The sequence below is a fragment of the Uloborus diversus genome, chromosome 1 (genome assembly GCF_026930045.1).
Source record: "Uloborus diversus isolate 005 chromosome 1, Udiv.v.3.1, whole genome shotgun sequence".
Lineage (NCBI taxonomy): Eukaryota > Metazoa > Arthropoda > Arachnida > Araneae > Uloboridae > Uloborus > Uloborus diversus.
Window position 1 is genome coordinate 38,408,516 of NC_072731.1, and position 19,247 is coordinate 38,427,762.

The following is a 19,247-nucleotide window of genomic DNA, read 5'->3' on the forward strand; positions in this document are numbered from 1 at the left end:
ATGATTATCAAAGTTATTTTTTTTTATTTTGTACTTTGTTTTTCGTGTTGTTTTTTATGTCCGTACATTGTCTTATGTCTGTACTTGGCGGCGTGGCCACCGTTTTAACGATAATAAAATATTGTTATTAATTTCAAAAGACACAATAAAAAAACTTTTTGACTTTTAAATTTAAAATTTTTGGACTATTTTTCCTCTAAAAGTATTTAAGTCCCATATTAAATTTAAATGCATGCAATTATCTTTAAAATACGGTATTACTTAATGCTATTTCGCCCATATAACTTGAGTTATAACATTTTAAAGCACTGCCGGTAAGTAAATAAAAGTGCTTTTTAACGAACTTCAAAAATAAATTACTCATCAGTTATGAATGATCGATATTTTTGAAAATTTTACACAAATTTAAAGAGTTAAAGAGTAAGATTTCTTTAAGTTTTATGAAATTCTGAGATATTCAAGTTGAGATTTTCATTTTTTATGATATTATTTTCAGTTTTTGCTTACATTTAAACACAGATCTTCATCTTGTGCGCTTCAAAAAGCTTTTTGAAAAGTACTTTACTAAGTGAACTCCGGTTGCAAAGCAGAATTTGCGGTGAAATTTTATACTCAATCAGCATATCAGAACTGAAAATGAATTATTATGTGTTATTCTTCTAGAAGTCTACCTTTCTTTATCAGACATGAAGAATAAATGAATCGATTATTGTAGAAAGGGTATAAGTATTTTTTTTTTTTTTTCAAAATAGAGTTAGTTGTGGTTCTCCCATATTTGTTTGTAGAGACATCGAACTAGTGTAGCAGAGAATTCAATCCTTGTACAACAAAGCACTTGATTTAGGGGTCACATTTTTCTTTTAGTGCAGAAGGAAGAAATGGTAAGACGACGACAAGATCATAGAAGAACTAGATTTTTTGGCAAAATGAAGTAAAAACAAATAACTCCTTTGAGCTTGTATAATTTCGGTAATGGTAGGTCCGTCAGTTTTGGGGATTAGGAGGGATTCAAAATCACGGAAACGAAATGAAATTCGCTAATTTCTGAGGGGTTTATTAACATTACTCTAGGAACTGCGAAAAAACTGTATGCGTTCAGTGAGGTATACGCTGGTCAAAATAAAAACAACACTGCAGAAGATTTTTTCTAGAAATAACACTGAATAAATTTAACAAGATTGCTGATGGCTTTCCTCTGAGAGGACATTCGTCTGCTCTTTGCGACCGCGATTTTGGGACAGCAATGCAAATGTTAAATAGCTATGAAAGATAATAACCATGTGAAATCTTATAAGTGAAATCCTGAAATTACATCAAGTTTCGTCGTCAAAACTGTTGAAAACAATGAAATCTGTAACTGCTAAAACAGATATCCTTCATTTTTTAAGAGGACTTATCTCCCAAATTGAGATTTTGGAAAAATATTCTGCTAGGCGACAAATGTTTTCAATTATATACATTCATGATGTTTAAATATTCGATAGAACATGAAAGGAACGATTTCAGGCTATCTATTTCATAGACGGATTTTAAGAGAATATTGCAAAGTAACGCTTGCCGGTTGAACTACCTTTGCCAATACTGAGTATAAAGGGAAAATTTTCATATTGTTGGAAGAAATAACAAATATCAAGATGATTATTCAGTGCAATTTTGAACATAGTCATACGAATGAGTACATCGAACTTGGTACACAAAACTAGGCAAGAGAAGAATAGAAAAAAAAATTCCATGTGGGATGTATTTGATGATTATGAATATAAATATAATTTTATACACATGTAAAACTTTTGCTTTTTATCTCAATTTGTCAGTTCTTTTTTTTATTTTTTTTACACTAGACTTTATTATTTAACTAAAACAAGACGAGAGAAAAAGGAAAATACACGATGTATTTTCTTAAGATAATAAATTTATGAAAATGGACTTCACTATTTTATCACTTTGTTATATTATTTTTTCATTATCATGAACCAGTTTGAAACAAATCTGTTTCACTTTATTTACATTTTCATCACTCAGAACAGTCTTTCAGGATATTTATTGCAGAAAGGGCATAAGTCCAAATTTAAAAAATAATAATAATAATTAATTTCAGTAACGAAATGAAGCATTATTTAAGGTGAGGTAATGATCCTACTTTTGGCTAGATTAGTCATAAAAAATTTTCGTAGAATTTAGTTCATTTCTGAATGAAATAATCATTTTTTATTGATTCCTGAAAAGTTGCATTAGTTGGACTTATGCCCTTTCTGAAATAATCTATTCAAATAGAATATATTGCGTTCTGTTATGAAAGAGCTTTAATTGAGTTTGTAATAGCCTTTCTCCATTTTGAAAAAAAAATGAGTAAAAATGTCATGTGGAATTCTGTTTGGTAAAAATACGGAAGAATAAATGAAATATCTTATGCATAGAACTAACTGTAAAAGCAGGCATGAGGATTCACAATGGATCAAGGTACATTTTTCTCTACATAATTAGATAAATTCAGCGGCAGTTATCTTCCTAATCACCCACTTCGCCCACGGCCTGCTACACTAAATTACTAGTTTGTAGCGATTTTGGACAACTACTTTTAACGCTAGTTTAGTAAAAATAAATAAGAATCAAACGATAATATTTAATCTATTTGTTATGCCCAATAACTTATTTGTCACACTTTTTTGGTTTTAATATAGCAATATTTTCAAATGTGAATGTAAGCTAAGATGATGACCTAAATTCCTAAATCAATTAAATATGCACATATTATTTCAATAGAGAGCAATATATTTTGTTCTGTGGCTCTCGATGCATATTATTTCACAGAGGCAATTAAAGATATTTTAATCATCAAAACTACAAATGTTTGAGAAATTTTCCAAGCATTCTTTGCTTTAGATATTCGATGTAAAGAAAAAAATTTAAAAGAAGTTTGAAAGAAAAATAGTAAAATCTAGTTAAAAATGAAAACTTGGCTCTAAAAAACATGAATAGATAAATATTGAAAATAAACCCCTACGCTTAACTGTTTTTTTTTCTTTAAGCATGAGTGTAAATTAAATATTCCAGCCAAATTCATCTCCTGAAAATAGTTAAGTAGCTAAAATAGTACGTAATTGCTACATTAAAAAAGAAGTCATTGTAATCAATTTCGTTTGCAATAAAGCAGTTGTTGGTAACTGCGCTTGCAATGAATTAGCTGTAGTGGTAGTAAAATACTTTTGGAATAAAGTAATAGTAGTTTTCCGGACTGCAGGAAAAAAACACAAAACCCCTAGGAAGAGGGAACAATATTATTGAAAACTGAATAAATAAATGTAAGAACTTAATTATTTACCATAATGAAATATTGCGTATGTCAGACTGTTGACGATCTGGGAACTATCAAATTTGCCATATACATTAAGATCGTATGAAAATAACAAAAGTTTTATTATCTAGTCGTCTTAGTGCAGAAACGGTCAGATTGGTATCATCGTCTGATCAACGGAACTTGCCTGAAACCTCGCAAAAACAGAAAATTTCACCTGTATGTGTGTGACTTTTTAACATTTTTGCTTCGGTGTCCTTTTTTAATGCTATATAATGGAAAAGTTGCGATTGGTGAAGACTTAAAACACGAAACTTTTTTTATTGCAATAGGTCCCGATCCCGCAACGAGCTTTAAAAGTCAAAAGATTAGTAAGCTCGAATGAAGTTCGACATCATAATTTTTGGAAAGTGTTCTATGAGCTTTGGAATTATTTTCCTCCTAGCTATGGAGATTTCATGTATCATTTTATGTATTAAATTATTTTAATCACTTTATGCATAGTATAATATTTATAGGATATATGTATGTATGTGTGTGGTCGCGTGAAACAAATTTTATCCTTAAAGAAAAAGGTTATCCATGTTATCTTGAAGCACTTCACCTTACGTAACAAATTATTCATAACAGATGGAACACTTTGTTGTTCTTTTATGGAATAAACAAAATCAAATTCCAAGGTCAGTCCTGAAAGAAAAAGTGTGATACAATTCCATATAATTCCAGCTCTTCTCCAAGTCGCAGGGTAGGAATGGAAGGGGAGCAACCATCGGCGCACGATTCGACGGAAGAAAGGGTTACAAAATCATCCCCGGTGTCCTCATTCTAGCTCCAATTAAGGCGTCCGGTTATAAAGGACTAGCATTCCCTCCATCGATGATTTTCGGAGTTATTCCTCAGTTTTTATGAACGGTTGCGGTCGGCTGAATGTTGGGTGCAAAGAGTTGCTTTTCCCTGCGCTAGTGTCCAAGCCACTATGCGGAATTTACGCGCTGCTGTGATCGTCAGCTTCATGGTGAGTAGATAATAAATATTCTAATTTTCCCTTCGAATATGTTTTTTCAAAGAAATGATTTTTCATCGATCCTTATTTTTAATCAATAAGTTGCTTTTTAAGATGAGAATTATTTTCTACCTTTCATGCATACATTTTTCAATGATTTCACCTTTTTTTATTATTTGGCATTTCTTATTGTCATACCATTACCACACCACTAAGTCATAACATAAAATCTTTGGCACATGGAAGGACTAAGTCGCAAACTTTCTTTACATGAACAATGATATTGAAAGCAAAACAAAAAATTGAAAGAACCAATGCAGAAAGAGATTCAGAGAGGGATTCTCAGGGGGGGGGGGTCATGGCGCAGACAGCTCTATGGAAATTTTTAGAGGGTAATTTTAAAAGATTCTTGGTTTCTTTTTAGGGGTTCTTCGTGGAGAAGGGGGTGCTCAGCAGGACTTGATGAGGGGCTGCCATCGCTATTGGGGGGGGGGGACTTAGCTATCTTCATTTTTTATACTGATATTGCCATTTTAAAGATGTTTAACATTTTTAAGAACTAGAGTTTTCGCTTTCATCATATATGAAGATTTTCGGACACATCTGCAAAAAAATTGCGGACTGATTTCAACAAATTTTACTTTACTGTTAGTTATTTCATGATCTGAAACAATTATGAAATTAAATGTTACATGAATAAGCTTAGAGTAAGAGTTACACGCAAGTGTAAAATGATTTTTGGTGTTTTTCAGTGATATGGTAGTTTAAATTGACAGCGTCCCAAAACTGGGATTTTATATTGACAACGTCTCAAAACTGGAATGTTGAATTTAGTGACTTTTGCGTAAACGTCGATGATTTATTTGTTGGTATGGCGCCACATGTATCGCATAAGCGCAGAAAGTAATGTTAATTTTGATTATAATTGATACAAATTTCTGAATACATTGATGAACTTGTAAACAATTCTTCGAATTAGCTGGAACTTGACGAGAAAAACATTATATTGCTTAGTGCCGTTTACATACGATATTAATAATACAAGGTGTAATTGTAATTCCTGACGTAATATTGATAATGTCCTAATTAGATGCCCAGTTCTACTAGAAATTCAAATGCTAATATGTAACAGAAAAAAAATGTCGATACTATGAATAATACGAGTTTTGTACGTATACACACTAATGGTAGCCGAAAGTGTCTTAAAATATTACCTACGATATAACTCATAAGGTTACACCTACTATAATTTAACCGCTTAAAATGCAGTTAATTCTTCGAGAGACAACAAATGAATAAAATTGTTCTAATTCACTCTGAACACAACCTTGTAATATGTCTCACCATCCCATTCATTCTAGACGGCGAAAGCAGAATGAAATCATACCAAATTCTTTTTCTTTTGTCAAAATAATAATACTCTTCGAAGAGGGCAAAAAAGAGGCAGCACGCCAAGAGAGAGAGAGAGAAAGAAAGAGTGCTTTGCCCTCACCCTAAATTGTAATTTTTTAATTTTTTACTTCCAACAGGTTGATTCCACGGATACGTATGAGACAAATTATACTGGATTTTCGTTAAAACTTAGTGCATATGCAAAATTATAAGGACTAAAAGTTAAAAATTTGTTGACCTAGTAAAGGTACTTGACTCGTGCAATTTTTAAGGAAGAAAAAGTTTCTCATTGCTTTTCAAATCGTTATTTTTTTAATAAAGCTTACCTGTCACATGTGACATACAATTTCAAATCGACTTATGATTTCTTAATTCAAGTAATCATCATCAAGAAATCCCTCACAGATGCGTGATTTCCTAGAAAAAAAATTTGCTTTGAAATATGGATGTGTCACGCGCGGGAGAAAACGACTGTTTTTCTGTGGAATGGCTCTATATATATATATATATATATATATATATATATATATATATATATATATATATATATATATATATATATATATATATATATATATATATATATATATATATATATATATATATATATATATATATATATATATATATATAGATATATATATATATATATATTCACAATGAGTAAAAAGATTATGAAAAACTATATTTTCTCTTCATAAAATCGAAATGGAAGAATATGAAAGAATAATTGTCATTTTCTTAAACTAAAGTAAAATATTTGTGTGTTTAATATTTAAAGTGTTTGTGCCGTGTAGACGAATAAAACCAACCTTCCCCTTTTCTATGTAGGATAACAAACATTTGCATGATCGTAATTTTATCTCCATCAAAAAGCCTAACTGATGATAAAGCGTTAGCACAAAACAGCTTGTTATTAACATGCAAAAATGTAGCAATCGTAATTACAAAAATCCCTCGTCAAAATTGCCTGTTCGTATTTACAGTTAATTTTGTTTCTTCATGGTTTACTGCAGTTCACTATTATGAAAAAATTGTTAATTGTTGTAGAAAGCATTTTTTGCCTAGTTGACAAATTCAAAAAATATATATACAGTCGACTCCCGCTACAACGCGATCCGACTTACGTGAAATGGCTATAACGCGAATTATTCAGGAGAAACGAATTTTAGAGCTAAAGCGAATTTCTCACTCTCAACGCGAAAATATTTGGAAAGGAACCGGGAATGTGAAACTACTGTATTTAAAAATATATTATAATGACGATCAGATTGCGCAGGATAAATCATCATCTTCAACTTTTAAAGTTATAAATGTACTGTATAGTACTATTACATGCAGTGCTTTATTATTACTACATACTGTACGTACCGTACTGTTTTATTTTTATATATATCTTTCCCATTGATCATTGATTTTGTGCATCGTAACAGTATTTTATGTTAAATAATGCAACTACTTTTTTAAAAACACGGTAAAAATTCAGTTCTTTATGTAAGGAACGGTAATATTTAGTTAACAAATGGTCAAAAACAGTTTAAAAAGTGTTTAAATGTCTAAAATGATTGGGTATGTTAATAAAAAAAATCATACACACAACTTTTCTACAACGCGAATGTTCGACTTACGCGAGGAGTCTTGGAACGCATCCCTCGCGTATTTCGGGATCCGACTGTATGTTGCTCTATAGTGTCATTTTATCCAGTGATTTGATAACTCAGGGAAAGTATAGACTGCAGATCAACAAGGTCATGATTGGCATTATTAAGCATCCAGTATCCTCTTTAAAACTTTGAAGGGTCGGGTGAGGAGCATGTGCTGCACATATGTTCACGAATTGAGCGCAGGAATGACCAAAAAAACAGAAATTTCCATTGAAGCAAATATAGATTTTTTTAATGATAGTCTGGAGTTTATCAAATGTGGTTTGATATGTTTTCAAAATGACAATATTGAATTTTTTTCATTTCTTTATAGTTGGATAATCAATTTCTGACTTTTTTTCTCAAAGTAGCCTTATTAGGGACCCCTGATCCTATAAGGCCAACTTGTCATTTTTTTGTCAAACTACTACCAAACAGAATTAAAACTTAAATTTTCACATGAAATGATTTTTTCATATTTTTATGGGTCATTTGATAATTTTAAAAATAGGAGTAGTTGAATCATAAATGAGTTAGATAGTAGGCATTGAAACTTAGATTGGCCTTGTTCGGCATACTTAACTTAGTACAACATACGGAGAACCCAGGTTTTAAATACATAATAAAGTTTTAGTTTTTCATTACAATGGAAAACAAGCTCTTGAACCCTTGCAATACTACGGTAATACTATACTTTATAAGGAAGAAAATTTGAATCTTTTTTGAATTTTTCGGACTTACCAACCAGGTTTATATCTAAATGCAACTTAAAAAGTAATTTTGTCTAAAATAATTAGGCCAAATTAGATAGCATGTTATATAAAATATACATGAAGCAGTGAGAAGCAAAGGGATGCAAGTAAACATTTTCAAGTTTTGAGTAAAACGCGTTTAAAGATAACATCCTAGGTAGGCTTTCATTCATTTTTCCCCCTAAACCATGCAGAATAGCAGCAACTATCAGGGCTACTAGTACCGTACCATCTTCTGCCCCAAGACAGAGGAGAAGATCACCTACCATACTGGTGTACTGTTTACCTCCAAATTTATAATTTTGCCACTTACATTCCTTTGCTTCTTATATGTAATATTGTTTACTTCACTTTCGACTTTTAAATGTGTTTATGATATCTTAGTTGAATCGGCAGGAGACTGAATCGGATTTATATTCATTTGCTCTTTTAATCCAAAATTAGAATACATATAAACAAGAGGGATTGGGTTCTGATTAACCAATAAAAAAGAGAGAAAATGCTTATTTAAATATTTTTTTAATATTTATTAAAAAAAATTCAGGATATGAAAAAAAAAATATTCTGAAAGTTATAGAAAGTTACGCTGATAAATCACAAATTTAAAGTTTTTAATTTTTATTGCAATTTAAAGAAAGTAATCAATCAGACATCTATTAACTATTAGAGTTCAAAGAAAATAGGGTTTAAGGTAAAATATCTGTTTATCTGTTAGTCAATTGTTAAAATTTTTGGTTTTATCCATATACGGGGCATATAATCGGTAGGATATGAATCGGTTCTGAACGGTCAGCGCTCGGCCTATGGTGCTAGTGGTGGGAAGAGGGGAGGAGCCTCGCTGTGGCAGTGAGGAAATGGTTGCACCACCCTTAGTTTGGGAAATAAAAATAAAGTAATGTAAATAATTAAAATTTTTGAATATTTTTTCGGAGAATTGTTAATACATGAAGATAAAACGTACACCCCATGATTAAAAGAATAACTTAGCAAAAATGAACTAAAATATAGATATAGAAAAGTTAAATAAATGTATATTTTCAAACATGAAATGCAGGGGATTTTTTTTCTTTGTAATACGACCAATAAATAAATGCTAACGAAAAAAAAAAATTTCCATGAATCTTAAGAATTTTGTAACCTCAACAATCTTCCTACGCTACCGCACCATGTCTCTGTTTTAACTCATACACTAACATTCAATATCTACACTTGAACTCAAACTATACCATATCATAGCTATGTTTCTAACTTACACGTACTGCCACACCATGTCTCTGCTTCAGCTCTTTATGTATATATTTTTGCTAACTATTAAAAAATAAATGTTTTAAACCTTTTTTCCATAAAATAGTAATTTCGCTCCGTCGAGGAATGTTTATAACATTAAAATTGAAAAAAACGCAAAGCGAGAGTTATAAAGTGCTTTTCTTGTCAGTTTTAAATTCATCTCTACTTAGTATGATGGATAAAATGAAAAACAAAAGAAAAAATCTTATAGATGCAAACTTTGAGGGCTTTTTTTTCAGGCTTTAAAAGGCCTAACATTAGGCAATTTTGTATGTTATCATAAATTACCGGTGGTCACCTTAGCGTAAACTTCATTCGAATTTTTCAGTATGCTCGATATTAAAATAAATAAATAAATAAAACCTTGAAAGATCAGAGCCGTTCTCTCCCAGAAAGGTAACGAAACATCTTTTTCACTCCGTATTTTGTGGGGGGGGGGGCAGAGAAAGTTATCACTATTGCACTCGGCTAATTGTATCATTCAATAATTCTGAAACTACTGCTTGGAAGCTATTTTTGAAGTTGTTCAAAGTGCTCTTTAAAAATTTTGATACTCTGTACAATATTATATAAATGAGAGACAACATGTGATGATGAGAAGTATTAGTACTTCACAGTTTCGGATTGAGTTTTTAAACATTTAGAAATGTTATTTTCCTGTATTAAATTTGCATTAATTCTATTAAAACAAGTTATTTCACATCCCATTTGTAACATGATTCCGAATTACTCAAATTGTAGAACAGCTTTGAACCAAGTTAATAACTAATTTTAAAGGGATTTAATACTTGCTGTTTCTTAAATTTCATAACTATACTATAGTTAAAGAGTGCTCATTCCATTTTATACTAATTTCTGTTGAGAACAATAAAAGTGTGAATAAGGAAGAAAAATTGTTGCACCACAGGTGGTTTTATTCAGCACAGCATGGTTACTTTTCTCTCCCTATACCCCACATTTATGAATATACCAGCAGTCATTATGATGTTAAGAGGAAATAGGCACTTGAGTGGGCACACTATATACATTTTTATTATATAATAACTTTAAGTTCTTGTTGACAAAATAGCAATTCCGTTTTCATTAACATGAACAATTAAGGGATTGACATTCTTTCATTGTTTCTATTTAAAGCGGTAACTGTAGCCATAACTCTTGTGAGAAAAAATAGCTTATTTTCATTGGTCTGTAAGTGATAGTAAACTCGACAAAGTTGCGTGCTTTGTTTGATGTTTAAACTGATTTTATCATTTTCCTCTTTTCCTATATTGTAAATAATCTGATTAAAATCGGTCAAGAATTATGGGTTCTCTGTCCATTTAGAACTTATTTTTCTCTTTAGAACTTGCCTAATGGTAGCACCTAAAAAAATAATAAAAACAAAAATGCCTAACTTGATAAAGCTATAATTTAGGCAAAATGGCTGACTAAAATAATAAACAATCTGGTTTTGTTTCCGTTTTGTCGTCTTTTTTTTTTTTTTTTTACTTACGAAGATTGTTCTAATTTTTGTCAAGTACTTTCACGTATAATCCAGAAGATATTTTAATTAAGACTAATGATGGTAATGACTTAAGGTGCTGCTGCATAGAGCGTCATTTTATAAACAATGGTTTGAAAAAAAACAAGATAGAATAGTAATTGCATGCCCTCAACAACTAATTTAACTGCATATCAACCTTAAGTAGCTCAAATGATTTGAAAAGATGCTTCTAAAGATAGTTTATTTGAAGTGAAGTACGTAAGACCTGAAAAAGTATCAAAATTTGGAGAAGTGAAGTCATTTAAAACAAATAAATCTATTTTTGCCAGAAACACACTCTACATTTCTTAAATAACTGCTTGTTGCCAATCACTTGTTCATTATTCCTGTAAAATTATTTTTCGAGAGAACTATGATTTGTTGATTGCTGTATGACTTCGTTTAGAACAAATAAATTATCTCTTTGAGTGTGATATCTGTAGGAACAGTCCACACATTGCGACACTTGCATTGCTTCACAATAAGAAAATATTTTTTGTTTAGAATACAAAAACTTAGTGTTCGATACTGTCATGGACAGGTAAAGGACAGTAACTGTAAATTTTTCTTTTGACATCTATTGTACGTTAACTTCATTGTGCAAGCTGGCTCATTTGGTTTCCGCTGAAAAAAATTGTGAAAAAAACGTCTTATTCTAGCATTTCCCTATTGTTAGTATTGAATATAAAACGTATTTCTTCAACTATCTCGAAAACTCGTGTCTGCAGATACTGCTATTTACCTGCCCACATCAGAATTTGCGACTCCAATAAACTATAGAGGGCGCTTCAGCCACTGTCTAATGGCGGATGAAAAAGGTAAAACAAACAAATGCCGTAACTCATAACTTGCTTTGACGCTTAGTGAATGACAGTAATTTTTTATCGTGTTTGTAGAAAGCTTTCTTTTCTATTCTTCTGAAATTACATTACATTATAAACTGTCTGAAGCCTGTAATTTACCCCAAAGAAAACACGTGGAATGGAATTTTTTACATTTTTCTTTAGTATTGTTAATCACCCCAAGTTATCGTATTCGAGCTCTGGAGTTGCGAATAGATGAGAAGCATATTTTTCTTTTAACTACGTGACTCACCCTGTTATGACTGGCGTTTGATAAATTTGAAATTTATTTCATTCGCTCGAGAAGCAATTTTTTGCATCCCACAATTGAATTAAACTGACTCGATTTGACACAAGTAAATAAATAAATTGATATTTGGATGAATGCTGCTGATTATAATTTTATTAATCGCCAAAATAGTTATTCCTTAACTCTTATGTTCACCAAGTGATTAGTGGAAAAGACTGATGACTGTCTGCCCTTTGATTTTCATTAACTATACATTTTTATACCTTAATGAGCTTTCAGAAAGAGATTGACTTAACTAGTGATCACGACCTTTGAATTCATTAGTAATCATTCTCTCGAATTAAACTGTGAATGGCATAAACTATTTCTTTTATATTCAAAAATAGCACGATTTATACATCCATCATGTCTTATATTCAATTACTTAGATTTTCACTACATTGGGTCAACGGGTTTTTCGCCCTAAAAAGGGCAGTGTTTAATCAAACTTGTCTAAGGAAAAACTAGTTGTTCCATCCCTCTATACGAGAACTCAAATTTTCGCTTTATCAACAGTAAAAGCATAGAATCGTAGCTTAAATTCTACTTGTTATACATAAGACAATATCCATTTACTTCCAGAAAGAACATGGCTTATCAAAAACATGTTTTGTGATTATTGCTGAGAAACTTTTTCATTTTTTAAACGCGCTTATTAAAATTTGCAACTTCTACCTCATAGACGACTAACGTTACTGGAAAAAACATTCAGTTCGATCTTCGCACGTCTCAAATGAACTTTGATGTCGCTTTTGACTCCGTCACTTGACAAATTTAACATCAGATTGGTGAATCTGCTGAGATTTCGTCCCCGTGACTGGTTGAAAATGACAGGGAAAGAAGCTGGGTTCTTGCGATAATCGCCCTAATTGAATAAAAATAAAACGTCTAATAAAAATAAAACATATTAGGAAACGGTGTTTTATTTTAGAAATTTTGAAACTAGAGCTTGAGTGGAATAACGATTGTATGCGTGTAGAATCATTGAAAATTGTGAATACAAACCTGCAAAGAAAATTGGAAACACTAAAACAAATTAGATAAAATTAAGAATATATAATTTCAAACTACAACCTAGAAATATGCATGAAAATTGAACACCTTAAGAAGGTAAGAATTCGTTTAATCTTTGTTGAGGAAATAATCGACATCTGGATAACACATGTAAACATGCAGATTTACAATCTCTTACCAAGCTTGGAGATAATTGAAATTCTGATAACTAAGCACACGGCTTTAACTGCTTAACGAATTCGTTTTAAAATACGAACCAATTCCGCCCATTTTTAGCTGCTATTACTAAGCTATTGTTAATTAGTTGATGTCTGCGTGCAAGTCAGCGGGTATCTGGAAAATCATGGTAAATCATGTGTTTGAGAGAACAAGAAGAAATTTCCCAAAAAACATCCAGACAAGTTAAACCTAGACATAATGGGCTTTACTCTTGGCTCTTTAAAGAGGGATTTCCATGACGTATATTTTTGTGTTATTTTGAATTTGTTTTTGAGTTTTCCACCTTTCCGTTTGCACACACAATTTTGAATCCCCTATAGGTTTTTTGTATGTATTTACAAAAAAGAAAGAAATGTAGGGATGTAAATAATTTATTTGGTAAAAGTTTTTCACTGAGAATAATTGCTTGAAAAATCTGAAAAAAATAGAGATTTAATTTCACTTTTTTTCAAAGGAAACTCACGAAGTAAAACAAAGTGATTAAATACTAAAGAGCGAAGGAGCCATCAAAAACTATCTGTATTTGGAATAATATCTTGTTTTGATATCTGAATGCGATATAATGCAGTTCTGTGCGTAAACAGTTATTCCAATGACCTTGACCTCATTTTTACCCTTAAATGCTACCTATTGCTATAATAAGTTAAATAAAATACATTTTGAAGTGTACAGTAGATTTTCGCTTTATTGGCCCGTTTCAGCTTTTTTTTTTTTTTTTTTTTTTTTTTTTTTTTTTTTTTTTTCAAATGGTAAAACTCTTATTGATCACCTTTTGGAAATATACACAGGCAAAAAGTAAGGAATGCAAACGTATTACAAATAATTAGTGCAAAGGTTTGTTGCAATAATAAGAGTGATCATGTTCAGAATATTGTGCAGACGAACGACGAAAATTTAATCCTAAAGTTTAAAAAGAAAAAACTTTTTCAATTCTTAAAAATAAAAAATGACAATGTTTAGCTTTTACAGATTAAACGTTAGAAAATTAAGTAATCAGTTTAAATTAGTAACTGAACTAGTTTCAGTTCCACTTAAATTTTTCTGTAAGTTCAGCCACTTTCTTCAAATTTAGTTTTAAAAATGAGGCAATTTAAATCAAAACATGCTCAATCTATGATTTTTTAATAGTGTTTTTTCTTTTTTTTCGAAAATTTGATACTGTTTTGTCTATATCAGACCACAAAGCGATTTGAAACTAATGACTCTCAAGTAACTCTAAAACCACTGCAAAAAGTCTATTTAAATTCAAAACTTTTGAAATATTTAAGTGAGCAGAGGGTAAAATGTTTTCTACCCCTAAAATTTAAAAAAAAAATCGATTGAGCCGATTTCGATACTAAATTCTTCAATTAATAAATGTAAGTTTTTAAAAAATTGTCACATTTTTTATTATTTCATTTTGTTATTACTAGGCTTCAGATATCAAAATCAACATGAAGCAATTTGTTAATGTTCTGAAAAGTAGTTCTTTATTACTTTTCGATATTTATATAAATCCGAAAAAAATATCGTTAAAAATACATCACAGGCTTTAGCATCTTATTCAGTATAACACTTCATTTTTTCCTCTGCTCACAGTTTTTAGAAATAGTTTCTTATTTTGCCTTTCCCAACTGCAAATACAACCGATAGAGAGGAACTATTCAGACTGCATAGTTTTTCATCAACGTGTATAAAACAGCATTCCATTTCCATTTAAATAGCATTAAATCTCACACTTTCCATTTCAATTTGTCTCAGATCAACTGCTACGGAATTCGGACACTTGTTCGTTCCGCATTCTGCATGAGGCTAATTTAATCATTTAAAAAACCTGATCAATTTCATTTTTTGTCAGTTTGATCTATTTATTTGTGTGTGCGTGTTTTTTTTTTTTTTTTCTTTCTTTCTTTTTTTTCATAAATAAGTTTCGGATCTAATGTAGTAAATTCTTTGAATCGTCTGATTTCATGATTTAAATTTCGTTTATTATAATGAGGCATTGACACTGAAAAGGGTGTAAGTCAGAAAATAAATTCTGCTTGCTTAACACTTCCAAAATGCAGATCCCAGTCTTCAAACTTATGAAAATTATACCCTGGAAGAATTCTACTTTATTTAGTAACGCGTAGTAAGTAGAGCTTACTTCTGATTCTGTATGTTCATATTTTTTTTAAATATGAGGACCACAATTAATAGTTTCTGCATGAATGCTCAGTCGTTGTTCATTTATTATTTGTTTTCAATTCAATGATTTATTCAAATAAAATGCTATCAGTACTTTTATAATTTTAGTTTGTTGTTAAAAATCAAATAATAGTCAATTAAGATAAATACAGTTTACTTTTAAAAATTACGTGCTGTCTTTTTGAGAATAGTGTTGTTTAAGACCAAAACAAAAAGCTATACCAGGCAAAAAAAAAAGTTAGATCAACAACTATTATATTGCACAGTTTTCAAAAAGGTGGAAATTATCAAATTCATAAAATTTTTTGAATATTTATCTTCCTCTCCTGTACAGTAGAATGCTTTTTTTAATGAGCATCCTATGATACAACAGTATTTAAAAAATAGATTAATTAGTAAGTCCCTTAATAGTTTTAAAGAATGGCTTGTTGAAAGTATTTTAATTGAAAAACTGTTTTAGCTGAAATTCCAACTAATATTCTAACCTATTTCTAAAGCAAAATTCAACCACTTTATGCCTTTACGATCTGAATGTCATCCCGTGTTTTAATCCAGTAGTATGCTAAGGAACATGATTGTAATAATGATTCGAGGTTAACAGATTAATTCCACTTTAATTACTTCCTTGAAACCAACAGTCATCTGCCGCAATATATATGAGCATAATATATATATATATATATATATATATATATATATATATATATATATATATATATATATATATATATATATATATATATATATATATATATATATATATATATATATATATATATATATTACTCCCCGACGGAATATTCAATAACAGCTACTGGCGAAAAATTCGAATGAACTTAACACAAACACCTACAGTTTTATCTTCATTATCTATGAGTAAACATTTGAAAAACATAATCAGAAAGCATAATGCTGCAAAAAATACATGGATTAACTGTGCTAAAATGCGATTTGCCGTGTTTTTAATATTATTACAGACGACTTAAGTAATGGCTGAACTATAATATTTAACAAGTATGGACAGCATTTCTTTAGAGTTTTAGACTACAAACGATACAAAAATGTTAACAGCAATAGCACTAGTGTAATAATTTGTGTAAGTACTTTACTGCAGTTTTCTTGGTCTTTAAAATCAATAAAACTTCACACTATGGAGAACACGTTAAGTGAAGAACACGTATTTTTTCTCCCACAATACTAAGTACAAGTTACGCAGTTGATCGTTCCACTTGGGCTGAAACCACCAGACCATATCAGAAGCATCCTAATACATTGACAGCTATTCTGCAATTATAGTCACAAAATTGTGTGTTTAACAGTATCTGGATTTCGACTGACGGAAAAGCATTTCCAACTCCCGTCTCTCATTCCGCAGTTAAAGAATCTAATTATTATAACAGCATTTAGGACTTTAAAGACTTTAAACAGGAAATATATATATAAGAGTACGTAGTGGGGTAAAAGTGTGTGCGTGCGCGCTCGAAGAATAAGTTTTGTTTCCAAACGAAACCTTCCGCAGCAAATAATTGTCTTTAAAACCTGAATACGTAAAAAATAGTGTTCTGGCTCTTTGTCAATCATGTTAGTTACCAGTTTTCACAAACCGTTAGACAAGCTTTATTAAGCGAGATAACAGATAATCCGTTCCATTATCTCAGATACTTCCGTTCTTGATATTGATATTTACGAAAAGACACCTCTGTATGTTGATTCGAGTATTTACGTACTAAAATACCAATTAATCCTTTTCTCATATGGTCATCTAACTGTAGTACAAGAGCCGAATGTATGGATCAAATATCTAAAACATTTTCTCAAAAAAAAAAAAACTAATTAACTCAAAGGGTATCTAAATAACTGAATATGACAAAATCCATGATGACCAGAATGCATGTTTAGACTTCTTTATACCAATTTCAAATGTTGCATGATAAATGTGACATTTTTTTTCGGTACAGAAATGTTCAATATACCAGCCCATGTGTGTCATGTAGCACAATCTAGGACTAAAATAGGCAGTTGAAAAACGTTTTGAGTCGTTCTGTCCATATCTGCAGAAGTATTCTTGCAGCAGAGGGCTATAAATCCAATATTTCCTATTGGCAACCTTATTAAACCCTGCCATTATTTTTGAATCACCATGTAGAAAAATAATATTCCAGATTTTCAAACTGCTCAAAACTAAAAGTTCAAAAATGCTTGTTTTTCCCCCTTTTCTTTTTTAATTGTTCTTAACATTTTTTCATCAACAACGAAACAAACCCAAAATGCAAAGCATAATCATTACTACTACTGCAAATGTATCTCTGTTCCATTGTATAAGGAATGGAGGTATGCCATTAAGCTCCAAAATTAAAAAAAAATACCCCAGTAATGGAATTATTGTTAACGATTCTCAATCTTCTCATTTCACAACTATCGAGGTACCTATTCTCTTATAAGCATTTAACAGTTTTCTTTTTACCAAAAACGGAACAGATACTCATTCGTTTATTTTATTTACCACGACAAAATCATTTACTAAAGATCGTGCGTGATGAAATCAGGTTACATCTACTGTTAATCTGCATAATGTAATATGTTATGGCCAAGATGGATAACACGTTCGATCTTGTATTAGTTTAGATTTGGGAAGAAAGTCTATGCGCCATTTATTTTTATTGTTTGTCTGGAGTGAATGATTGAATGAATCACTTTTTGAGTTTTTTGTCTCATATGCTCAAAAAAAGGTGTAATTATGCTAGTGTTTGTTTCTTGAAAATACTCCCGTGCTTACAAGTAGTTAAATAAAATGCCGTTTTGATTCAATCAAAATTTACTTCAAATTTCATTTTCATAATAACTTTTAATTTTGTATTCTATATCAGTTTTAGTATGTTTTTACTAACTGTGATTACGTCTCTAGGCTTGCTAACAGTAGTGAATCGTTTTGTTTCACAAATTACGGAATTGCTGCTCAATTTTTGAGGTTAATAAAACGCCGGTTGGTAATCTAATTTCGTGCAATACGTCGTCAATATTTATGAAACATTTACAGATTTGACAATTATCATTATTGAAAAATAGTTCCTCAGAGAATGCATTTAAGCATTGTTGCCACTAACAAATAAATCAATTTTAAGAAATGAAAGAAAGCTTTAATCTCTACATAAAAGTTTTAGAAGTTATAGAAAGAGTTAAAAAAAATTGAAATTAAAAAAATAGAATGAATTTCAAAAGTACTCTAAAAACTGAAAAATAATTTTATTTTTTATACACCACCAATAATACTTTTAAACATAATTTTTAAAGTTGGCGCAAAAATAAAAAGTAAAATCCAGTCTAACCATGCTTCGTTCGTATTTTTTTCGGAAAATCATCCAAAGTTAGGAACGAAACATTTATATCGTTACTCAAATATGTTGTCCTCAATGCATAATGCATGTGGTAGTGAAGAAACTAGACATGGTTCAATTTATAGTTGTAGTTTAGTTATGGCTGTAAATGATTTTATTTATTGTTTTTGGGTCAACTTCAAAAATTATGTTTAAATGCATTATCGAAGGTGTTTAACTTCGATAACCCTTTTCACTTTTTAGAGCAATTTTGAAGTCGGTTCTATTTTTTTTCAACATTTTTTTATTTCATTCTTTTTAGTATACATAAATGTATTTCAGAAATAATAAGAAGTAACTACCACGAAACTTCACCTTACTATTTTTTTTAAATAAAAATGCGCCATACTAAAAAAAAACTATAAACACGCTTTAAACTTTAAGCGATTGGCACTAAAAATGTATCTTTGTTCTGTTCTGGAATTCATTTTTGTGTAATTAAATTATAA

The 19,247-nt window shown here is 30.4% G+C and overlaps 1 protein-coding gene across 1 annotated transcript in view; it reads left to right on the forward strand.

Annotated features, from left to right (window-relative positions):
• Positions 1 to 4,189: 4,189 nt before the first annotated feature.
• Positions 4,190 to 19,247, forward strand: part of LOC129234372 (uncharacterized) — an 87,557-nt gene continuing 72,499 nt past the window's right edge. The window contains exon 1 of the mRNA XM_054868366.1: positions 4,190 to 4,310. Coding sequence (XP_054724341.1) covers positions 4,272 to 4,310 — 39 coding nt within the window. The 5' untranslated portion in view covers positions 4,190 to 4,271. The remainder of the gene's footprint in view (positions 4,311 to 19,247) is intronic.